General features: G+C 40.0%; 1 protein-coding gene across 1 annotated transcript in view; it reads left to right on the top strand.

Annotated features, from left to right (window-relative positions):
- LOC106750941 overlaps positions 1–12,127 on the top strand; it is a 47,802-nt gene that overhangs the window by 23,248 nt on the left and 12,427 nt on the right. Inside the window, exon 3 of the mRNA XM_014631623.1 lies at positions 1,646–1,858. Coding sequence (XP_014487109.1) covers positions 1,646–1,858 — 213 coding nt within the window. The remainder of the gene's footprint in view (positions 1–1,645; positions 1,859–12,127) is intronic.

The raw sequence follows: 12,127 nt of genomic DNA, 5'->3' as shown, positions 1-12,127 counted from the left end.
GCGTTAACGTCGATAAAATTCTCACGTTACGGTACAGTAAAACTACCGCAAGGCCGCCGACTTGTTCGCGAATGCACGGCACTTGCTGCACAAAACTTGGCGACCACGACCGTCCGATGGCCGTCCCATCTGCGTGTCGTACGGCTATTCACCCGTGCGACGGCCGCTCGTGGTCGACCTTCTTTTTATCGGACGGATATGGCAATGAGTTACCGCGATTTTCTCACACCGCCGGGAATTATCGTCGCGTCACCGAGGTATGCGCGTTGTGGGGAGAAAAAAGAAGCACAAGGATTGCGTAGGTGACGTACATTGCGATTATCTGTCTTCATCTCTGCTTTGCTTTGCGTCGCAACTGCGTAGATACTTGTAATGCAATATCATATTTGTATATTAATGAAATGCAGTTTTTAATAGACAGACTTTAATCGATTCAGTGATCAATACTGAGAAATAGTTGGCGAAGGATTTACTGGAAAAAGATATTAACTTCTGCCCGGGAAAAATTCTCCATATATATAATCAGATATCATTATATATAATTTTATATATTATTATTTTATATATGATTATATGTAAATATATAAACAAATATATATAATGTACGATATATATATTGTCAAACGAAATATGAGACAGCAAATAGCGGAAAGTTTTTTTATAGAATTAAAAAAGAAATAAATATATTTTTTTTCTGCTATATATATATAGTCTATACGTAATCAGATAGTTATATATAATCATGTATAATTATATATTTTGATACAGGGACATATTCTATACAGGATGATTCTGAAGGATGATGAGCAAAACTTAAATAGGAAAAAGAGGATGTCCTACTGAACATCTTGAGATAGGGAAATTTAGGGTTTTACATTACGCTGTAACTTAAGTTGGTAAATAATATGGAAATAAATCAATATAAATAAGTGTAAATAATATGAAAAACAGTAAGCGATAGCGATTGACATGTTTAAATGCATAGCTTCTTAAGCTGGCTTCGCAGACCCTAAGTCCTAAAAATGTTCAGTAGGACATCTTCTATTTCCTCTTTCATTTTGCACACTCACTCAGAATTACCCAGTATATAATTATATATGAGAAATTCCCTCGCCCCCTCTTCGAGTAGTAATACCCTTTGACACGAGAAGAGTCAGTTTTGTACAATTTCTCGTCGATCAAAATGTAACGTGTATTTAAAAAATGTGGAAAACACTTCTTCGCGTCACACGGCCGAAAAATGGCAGTAATCGTCCCGTTAAAATCGTCATTAAAGATCTCTTATGTTGAGTTACTTACTTGAATAGCTCTCGATGTCTCTCTAAAACTCCACACTTCCGTTTACGAGAGACACAGTATAGCGTCTCTCTCTCTCTCTCTCTCTCTCACACACACGCACACATACACACAGATACTTTCATTACACATATATTTTTTACGTGTGCCCGATGATGAGCAAAAGGCGCTCTCATACATCATGTTATTTAATCGCGCAATTCTTGCTCTCCCGCGGCAATCTCTCCGCGCACGCGCGCAAAAAAGAAATAAGAGAACCGATTATGTTTGAGCACACCCGGAAGGCAGTCCGTTTTGCGGCAATTAGCGAGCATGACAATCAAATGTATTAATTTTCCCGTCTCCGCAGTTCTGAACGTGGCCGGCGGCAAGGCGCCGATGCAGTCCAGCAACACGGACGGCGGAATTCCGCAACGCGCGGTCGACGGAAGTAGCAGTGAGATTTACACGTCGCAGGCCTGCACCCTGACGAAGCTCGAACGCAGACCATGGTGGTACGTGAACCTGCTGGAGCCGTACATGGTGCAGCTGGTGCGTCTGGACTTCGGCAAGCCGTGCTGCGGTAAGTGTTACTGTATATCTGTCAGCAACTTCAAGCCGGCTGTGAAAATTCACCGTTTCGCGCTACGGATGATTCCCGCGGACAGTAAGCGGCGCAACGTGCTCTGTTAAACGACGCATGCGATATCGCGATATACTCGTCTGGTGCGAGCTTCATCGAAAGATTCGCTTTACAAATCGTCTTGAATGGAAATTATGCTGGAATTCGCATCAAATCTAGGATATGGACGCAATAGGCTGATTTAGCCGGTGAACTGAAAACTTAATTTCACACGCAAAAAAATTTAGTATCAATTCAAGATTCATATTCTCATATATATGAGCAAGAATATAATAATAAGAATAATATTACTGGGCGCTAATGATTATGTACAGAGTATAAAAGTATTGAAGACGCTATGTTGAGATTGACCAAAAAACGAAGCAATAACTGTACAACTGGTTTTGCCGCCTTGCTTAAATGTATATAAATGAATATAATCTTATATGAAAATAAAATTTTCTCTTACATGTGAAGAAATTCTATATAGTCCTGTTTAAAAAATATCATATTGTTATTCAAAAATAATTTTTATGAATTAAAGGAAAAAAATATTGGGTAGGAAGAATGATATCTTCGAACTAAGAATTGTATCAATTTGAAAATATCTTTTGTCTACCCATTATTTTTTTCTCTCAATTCATAAAAATTATTCTTAAATAATAAGGATGTAATATCTTTAGCGCACTGAGAGAAAAAAATCTAAAAAATAAAATATATTCGGTGTGAACTAATAACATATTTACTTATACTAAAATACATATTTTTACACTGAGAAAAAATTCCTTTCAAATGAAGAAATATAAATCTTCTTAAATTTATAACTTCCCATGAAAGCAACTTTTAATTTACTTAAGTAGAATAATTCATATTTAAACAAATATGTTAGTACTCACCGAATAAATATTTTTTATTTTTTATATATTTTTTCTCAGTGTTAAATTATATAGAATTTCTCCATATATATAAAAGCAAGTTTCATCTTTGTATAAGATTATATAATATATTCTTGCTTATACATATGAGAATATAAGTCTTGTATTGATACTAATTTTTCTCGTGCACACAGATCAGATAAGTGAAATATTATTATCCACATTTACGTTGAGACCGAAATCATCGAGAATTTCGACTTTTCTATTAGGAGAATTACAACAAACTAGTTGAATCACGACTTGTCGAAGAATATACGGACGAGAAAGATTATGGAAAACTCTCGGGGCATTTCTTATACTCTCCGTACGTGACGACATATTTAACACTACATGCCTGCCGCTATACAAGCATAACGATCGGTGTGCCGACAGTCACGGTTAAACAGCGGAACAAGGTTTCAATATCCGGGAAGAACGGCCGAGACCGGCGAAGACTTGACTCAGCGCCGCACGATGACTAAGAGGAGCGCGGGAAATTGATATTTACACTGCGCCGCGTTTAACCAACGATCCGCTCTGTTTCAAATTATAGCCCCGTACAAACGGTCGGCTCGTTTTCCTCCTGGCGGCGAGACGAATCCGGCGGCGTTAAAAGGTCCGCGGTCGAGCGCGCGGTTGAGGAAAAAAGCAGCCGAAGCGGCCGTAAGAAAGAGCGCGCGATGGCCGCGATAATTGGAGGCTCGCCGTTTGCGCGCTGATTTTACGAGCTCATCAAATCGCGTCGTTCTTCCCTTCGCCGTCGGTCCAGTCGATCACGGCGAGTGATCGGACGTTCTTGAGATTCGCGTCGCGCGGATCCGCATTCGCGTGCGCGCGTATTGCAATTTGCCGCTGCGAGGAGCGCGTTGCGGCCGGCCGATAAACGCGGAAGATAATGTCTCTCGCTCTCGTGGTATGAATTCTAATGCGAGGCTCATTGCCGAGATAGAATCGCCGCGATACCGCGCGAACGCGACTCCGCCCGCCCGGCACTTTCGTTTCGATGGGCGCGTTTTCTCGACTTTCTATCGATAAATAAGCATTACCGGTAATTACCGGCAATAACAGCGCCGCCGGCGCGATGGATTCGCGATCGCGTCGTTGCGCCGGCAATATGTGGTCGCGCAAAACAAACGCGACGCTACAAACGCACATCTGCCTGCCGAGCGTGTATATCACCGGTGGTTTGGACGTGTAATTTCGCCTTTACCTTGAGCCTACTCCCGGAGAACTTTCCATTCGTTTCTTTTTCCGCCGGTTTCGCGAGAGACTCTCATCGAGATGCGCGATCTCCTCGGCGCTTCCGACGCCACTACTTGCTGTAAGAACATTTCCGTCGGTGCGACCGAATTTCCCGCCCGGCGACCAGACGGAAATTCGGCTGTAGGAGCGGAAAGATTCTTGCAAGAGGTATTTCTACTTGGACAATTGTTCTCGGTTGTCTCAACCGAGCTTTAGATAGTTGGTTCGTCCAACTGTTTTTTGTCAGGAATCCTCTTCAAGTTTGGCATATCGATGGAAATACCATCTGCACGTCTGTAAACTTAGAAAACGACTGACCGTTCGGAAACTCAGATATTCGAAAGTGAAAATAACATTTCTTATATACCCTTTCGGACCCAATTTTGGTCTTTTTCCTTTGATAAATTTTGGACAAGACTTTGAGTGAGTTCTTATTGTATAGAATATCTTCAGAAAGTGAGACGTATACTACTGTGATCAAAAAGTGTTCGAATTTATTTTTAAAAAATCGCGTGAAAATGTAAATCAAATCTTACTTTACTTTCTTAAGTCGGTACACATGTCCTTCACATTTGATAAAAAAATCATGACGTTCCTTCAAGCCGTTTGAGAGTGGCAGTTGTTTATGTCAGTGAAGATTTTTGTGCGTGCGAGTTTTACGATGTCGAAAAATATGGAGCAAAGAATTTGTTTGAAATTTTGTATTGCAAACGGAATTTCGTTCACAAACGCATTCAAAATGCAAAAAGCAAAAAGCTTATGGCGATGATTGTTTATCGAAAACAAGTACATTTGAGTGGTTTAAGAAGTTTCAAGAAGGCCGAGAAAAGTCAGGGTCGTGATCACGGTTTTCTTCGATCATCGCGGTGTTGTGCACGAGGAATTCCTTCTATCTTGTCAAAAAGTAAATGGAGAATACTAATTGTCCGTCATTAGGTGTTTGCGCGAGGCAATCCGTAAGAAACGGTCGGAATTGTGGGAAACCAACTCGTGGATTTTGCATCACGACAACGCACCATCGCATGCCTCGACACTTGTGCGTGAATTTCTGACAAAAAACTCAACGAATGTCGCTCCGCAAGCACCGTATTCACCAGACATGGCCTCCTGCGATTTTTTCCTGTTCTCCTACTAAAAAAACCACTTCGCGGACAGCGATTCGAATCGATTGAGGGCATCAAAGAAAAATCGCTGCGTGAACCGAAAGCCATATCGTCTGCCGCGTATGAGCGATATTTCCAGGACTGGATTAAACGCTGGCATATGTGCGTTGCAAGCAATGGGGACCACTTTGAAGGAGACTATAAGAATTTTGACGATTGAATTGTTATTTTGATTTTTAAAAATGAAGTTCGGATACTTTTTGATCACAGTAGTATATCCCATTGGAGCTCAAACGGGTTAATGCAATACTGAATGTTCACACGAATATGCTTCTAGTCGCGGTAAGATCACTTCCTGTCGCCGAGTTTTCATTTCTCGTTACCGAAATTCCATCCGGCCTCTATTCCGTCGCAAGAATCGAGTCCTTTTCCTCCAAGTATCTAATAAAATTCCGATATCGAGAGAGTGACGCATGAAATTGTGACTCGCGACATCACCGATCGCGACGAGACGTCTCGTCGCGATCGAGGAGACTTCGATGCTCTTCGGCGAGCATCCGTCGTCGATCTGAAACACCACGGTCGTGTTACGACCGACCGTCGCTTTCCAGCGGTTTACGGTGAACCGATCGACGAGATCGGTCCCGCAGGGCCCGCGGAAAAGTCGTCTCTCTCAAGCGAACCGTAAAATCCCAGTCGTAAAATTCGCGCTTCCTGCCATTTTACTCCGCGACCGCGCGATCGGAGACGCCGTTTGCATGCGAGATCGTTTAGAAACTTCCGCGCGTGCGCGACGAGAGTGAGAGTCTTTCTCCACTTTCGATTGTGTTCGAAAACCGTCGCACGACACCGTCCCACGGTGCGTGCGATTTTTCCGCGAATGTTCCGTCGGATCGCAGAATACACCCGGCGATCGATCTCGGCTGGGAAAAGTCGCCGGATATATTTGACTAAGGAGCTACACGCTCCGACGACTTGCAATCTTTTCAAGCGTGCATATATTAGGTTGGCAAGGATGAAATTTGTAGTTAATAATATCGCCAACTGTAACAGCTTATTATTTGATATTGGCTTAATATATTACCGTTTTGTTTTTTTTTGTTGGAAAGTTACATATCTCGCCAGTTTTAAAGAAATAATTGTAAGCTCTAAAAGATATTAAAACCTTTTTTTAAAAATTAATTTTGTTGAAAATGGAACGGTCGGAAATTCGCACTATTATGAAGTATGAGTTTTTACGTGGAACTACGGCATCGCAGACCGCGCGAAACATTAATAGTGTATTTGGCTCTAGTGTTACTACGCAGCAGACGGTATCAAATTGGTTCGCCAAATTTCGTAAAGGTAACTTTGACCTCACAAATGAGCCATGCGGTCGCCCAGAATCAAAGGTCAATAATGACGAACTAAAGATCACCGTTTAGTCTGACCCATGTCAGAGTGCCTATGAATTATCGTTGAAGTTTGGTGTTGGCAAACAAACAGTATCAACTCATTTAGTTCAAATCGGTAAAGTGAAAAAGTTGGATAAGTGGGTTCCACATGAACTGAATGAAAAACAGAAACAAAAGCGTTTGGAAGCTTACTTGATGTTGCTTTCTCGTCACAAATTTGATCCATTTTTTAGTCGAATTGTCATTTGTGATGAGAAATGAATCCAATATGACAATCGCAAACGTCCAGCAGAGTGGTTGGACAAGGATGAATCACCAAAACACACTCCAAAGCGCAATATTCATGAAAAGAAGCTGATAGTGAGTGTTTGGTGGTCTAGCGCAGGTGTGATTCATTATGATTTCATGAAACCTGGCTCATCGATCACAGCAGAAATATACTGCAACCAACTGGACGAAATGATGCAAAAACTTAAAGAAAAACAGCTTAGATTGGTGAACAGATCGACTTCTATCTTATTGCATGATAACGCTAAACCACACACTGCACAAATGACTGTGGCAAAACCACAGGAATTGGAGTTGGAACTTCTTCATCATCCTCCATACTCACCAGACCTAGCCCCCACTGATTACCATTTCTTCCGCAATTTGGACAACTTTTTAATAGGAAAACAATTTAATTCCGACAATGCTGTAAAACTGGCCTTCCAGGAATTCATTGACTCTCATCCGCCAGGGTTTTATACCACCGGCCTAAACAACCTGCCGCTTAAATGGCAAAAGTGTATAGACAATATGGGTGCATACTTTGATGAATAAAATAATTCCTTATATTTGTAAGTTATCAACCAACTTTATATTCCTTATATTCCTTAACCAACTTTGCCTTTTTTTCTACAAATTTCATCCTTGACGACCTGATACTTCCGCTACGGGATGCGTAATAGCGATTTACGGTGGATCTTTCACTGGCCAAAATCAGTGAAATATTAAGCAAAAAAGAACTAAATGGAAAAATTTCTACTAGAAATGAAGTGAATAGTCAGTGATCGTCGAACGGTAGAATACTGTTTCACTGATTCAACTTAAGGGAGTACGCACAAGTACGAGAGATATAATAAAACACGTTATGTAGGTAACATATCGCATGTTATACTTACTAATCAAACTACAGTTTGTTCATTATACCAGCTATGATTGTTCGGAGAGAGTTATATTTTGCCGGTTATATACGTCAAGAGGTACGCGAGCTTTTACGAGCGCTTCTTTTGAGATACGTTTTCATTTCTTTCCCCTGTATTGTTATTACGGTGACTAAGAAATATATTTGGAATTCAAGCTATAAGAAGCGCAAGAAGTTAGTTTAATTTCTTTGTGTGACAACTACTGCATGTCTTACTGTCTATAGCGTTCCCAGTGAAATCCAAATTATAGTTGAGAATGGACGTGTTTTCATTTCGCTCCGCAATAGTCTTTATATTTTGTCATCTCTCAACAATAATTTAAATTTCATTGGAACACTATGGATAGTAAGACATGGCAGATAAGATAAAAGAGACAATGTTTGTCATACAAAAGTACTTAAACTAATTTTTTTTGTACTTTTTGTGGCTTGAATTCTCATCCGGGTTGCATATCTTGAGCTGGTCATCCATATTCAAACGGTCATATTATTGACTGTACCATTTCCTCCGGTCTTTCTGCTGACGGTGATGTGGACAATAATTTACTTATGAGCACGTAGGATTCATTCCGTTAGGAGTTTGATAGATTTCGGAGTGAGCTTGATAAGTTTCGGGAAGAAATGCGTGAGATGTATCTTATAAGGTATTGAACAAAATTAAATTAGATAACGATAAACTGTCTATTGGGAACGCATAACTGCTCTTGAGAAAGTTTTCAATTCTATCTCCACGTCATCTACACCTGTGAATCATACTCATGATGAGATAATTAGTGAAATAGGAAAAAGAGAGGAAATCCCGTAATTTGACTCCTGTCTTCTCATCTTGAGTTTATTTATTGAATATATTTTCTAGAAGCTACTTATTTATTCGTACAACGAAATCCAAATTTTACATATTCTTATGTACTTCTTTGCGATTATTCATATGTATCTTCTTTTTCCCATTTCTCTTTTTTATTTGTAAACCAAAGGATACTTTCCGTTTAAATAAATAAATATCCGAAGAGAAACGTCGGTGCCTTCTTTAACTGAGATTGAAGTTATTACTGAATAGTTCTCTGTCGCTGGTAATCCTCCTTACTTTAGAAACGAAGCGTATGCTGCTTTAATGAAAGGATAATTTTTCTGTTAGGCTTTCAGACGCTTCATTTTTACTTTCAAATATACTGCTTTCAACTATTCTACTTTTAAATGCGCGATCGTACACCGGACAAGAGAAGCAAGAAAATTGAGAAGAGATTGGCGGTTATTCGCGAAACCGCATTTCCCGCCGCGTAGGAAGAAGTCGTTTTTCTGATCGTGGCGCCGATAGCGGCGCACGAACATCTAGCGAATTAATAAAGCCGAGCACGGATCTCGGTTATAGATTTCATCTCAGCGCGTCCGCTAATGCGGGAGTCTATTGCGGAGCACGAAAAAAGTGCGTTATCGTTTCGAAAGTTCATTCGCTTCGTCCGTAATGCTCCGTCCGTGACGAGAGCGTCTGTCTAGCCTAACCGGGGGAAACTTTCACCGTTAAACGACTGATAATAATGGCATTGTCGGTGGCTGGACGCGCTCCACGCGCGAGAAAAGAAGCGAGAGTCCGCATTTCGTCCGGAGATAAAGGTATCTTCCTTCTTTCCTTCCTCGGATAAGAGGCATTTCCAATTCGTGAGTCACTTATCCGCGCGTCAACGGGGTCGACGTTTGATGATCCGCGCGTCGGAAGCCTACGGGGGCCGATTCCTACTGAAAAAACAATTCCATCTGTGAAACTGAATTTTCCGTTGCCTGGGAACTAAATGAAAATTCAGTTGTAGGAACAGAAACATTCCCGTAGGAAGTATCTATTTAATCAATTGTCTTCAGTTGTTCCAGTTGAGTTCTAATATAGCTAAATGTGCACACGAATATTCTCAGTCGCGGTAACAGAATTATCGCTTCTTATTTCACCGAGTTTTTATTTCTTTTCGTCGAGTTTCCATCTAGTCCCTATTCTGTTTCAATAACTGAATTCTCTTTCTTCTGTGCGCAATCACCCGCATGGAAAAAACAATTCCATTAGTGCAACTGAATTTTCTGTCGCCGGGGAACCAGGCACCTGAAAACTCAATGCTATACAGGAATTGAGAAATTCCTGTAGGAGATTTTTGCTCAGAAAATCAATTGCTCCTAATTATCTCAACCGAGTTATAATCTTGACAGTAGCATGTTCTACGGGATTTACACGCGTTTTCTTTAGCCTATCTCTTCTCCCACGTTTTGTGCAAGATGCCATATCCCACTTTTAATTCCTGTATTACTCAGAAAAAATTGAATCTATGTAACCACTGCTATTATCAGCCCGATCTCCCGGATGAGATAACTGATTTACTGTCAGCGACCAAAATCTATAGTGAACAGAAATTGGCAATAAATTTAACAATTTATGAAGAACCAAAAAATGCAAAGGAACCACGATTTTTACCATTTTTTTTATGCAGGCCTAATAGACCTATGACGTTACTTTAGCGTCAAGATCGCAGGTGTTACTCTCAAGGTGGACGCAGTCGAATTTTCGACACGAATTCGTCCTCAGTCGTGGTGGCAAAGATATTATTTCTCGTCGTCAAATTTTCATTTCTCGTTACCGAAATTTCATTTGATGTATCATCCATCATTCATTCGCGGTAACTGAGATTCTTCTTCTCGCGTGCGACGGGGGAATAGCGATGCCGTCTTGATCGCGCTCTTTCGCAATCGTGCGATTGATCGTTAACGGCTTCCGCGGCGTGTTTCTTGCGCGGGTTTCCACTCCGCATAATCCGACGGCGGCCCGTAGATGAATTATTCAAACGCGATAATTGACGATCGGCCTTTGTGCTCGTTGGACGGACACGCGCGAGTCGAACTCGCGGAAACAATGGGCCCCGTAATGCGGCCCATCCTAAGCAGGCTGTTTAGTCACAGCCGAGCACCGACGAGATACGTGACAATAATCCTTACGACGATAATCCTCATGCTCGTAATTAAACGGACGGATATTATAATTATAATTATATATATTATAAATATATTATAATTATTTCGGGCGAAAGAGCGGCTTTCATGTTACGCTTGAACGGTAAAGGAGAATCGAACCGTTCAATATTTCGGCGGTGTAATTGCAAAAGCGCTCTAATGATCGGGCGTGGCTCAGCGAAATTAGATTCAAGTCACCGGCGATTACGATTACATGCTATGATTCAAGAGGCATTTTCTCTTTATGGACGCAATCCATTACACTCTTTATAGACATGGACGTAGCTAGGATTTTAGTCGAGGGCAGGGCAAAAATTTACCTTCGCACAAATTGTATTATTAGAAAAGGAGATTGTATTATGGCCCTTGTATAATTTTATTTATTTTATTTTAAGATATAATTTTTTTAAACAAAACCAATTTTTTAAATTTATTTTAGTGGAGGCCACATTATCATTCCTGTTTCTCTTCGATCCATTTACACAGTGTTGCCACATTTTTATATAAATAACGTCCTAAATAATAAATATTTCATAATTTTGAACGTAGGTTGATTGAACAACACTTTGACGAATATAATCGTTAAGTTTTCAATATAAATATTGATTATTAAGAAAGTTATTATTGATAAATGTAGTGATATTAATAAATATTGATTATTAATAAAGTTATTATTGTGCAAAATGTAAATGGAGGAGAGCATGATAAAATAATATCATAATACTACCTTTTCTCGATGTTTTTTTTACGCACGTCTGGAACTAAATCCTTCCTACATAACTGAAATACGCCAAAATCATTGTAGACAATACAGGTACTAACGTCGGATGATGAAATTAAGAAATTTTTATTACATTTATTGTTATAAAGCATTGCTAATACTTTGTTATTGATTTTTAATCAGAGAGCATATACCGCAGCTTTTTTGCGGAATATAGATTGTAATGTTACATTTTTTTACTTTTAAGATTTTCATAATTTAATTGTTTCTTCCTGCTAAAATTTGAAGGAGAGAATAAGCGCCCCTCTGTCCCATCCTAGCTCCACCCATAGGCGTTCATAGGTTCCTAAGCGTTTTTTACCTACGAGATTAATGATGTAGTAGTTAGAATGCTTTGAAGCGTTTAATAGATCCTACTTTGATTGTGTCCCGATATTCACTCTTGGTGAAAGTTTATAATTTTGAAAATTTATAATTCACGTTTTACGTATTTTCTAAGTTTCTTGTGGTGAAATTCCACACGAAAAGTAGAGTGATCACCGAGAGTTCGAGTGATTTTTCGCTCAGACAATTCTGTCCACTCTGAACATGTCGAGTGAACATTTTCACTCAAAGTTGAAGGGAGCGAGTCTAATATACCGTCCCAAAAGCATAATCACTGATCGATTGAAACATCCGCTCATAC

This window comes from Dinoponera quadriceps, unplaced genomic scaffold (genome assembly GCF_001313825.1).
Source record: "Dinoponera quadriceps isolate SergipeBrazil2010 unplaced genomic scaffold, ASM131382v1 scaffold4681, whole genome shotgun sequence".
Lineage (NCBI taxonomy): Eukaryota > Metazoa > Arthropoda > Insecta > Hymenoptera > Formicidae > Dinoponera > Dinoponera quadriceps.
The sequence above is the reverse complement of the archived record's forward strand: the minus strand, read 5'-3'. Positions and strand labels throughout refer to the sequence as shown.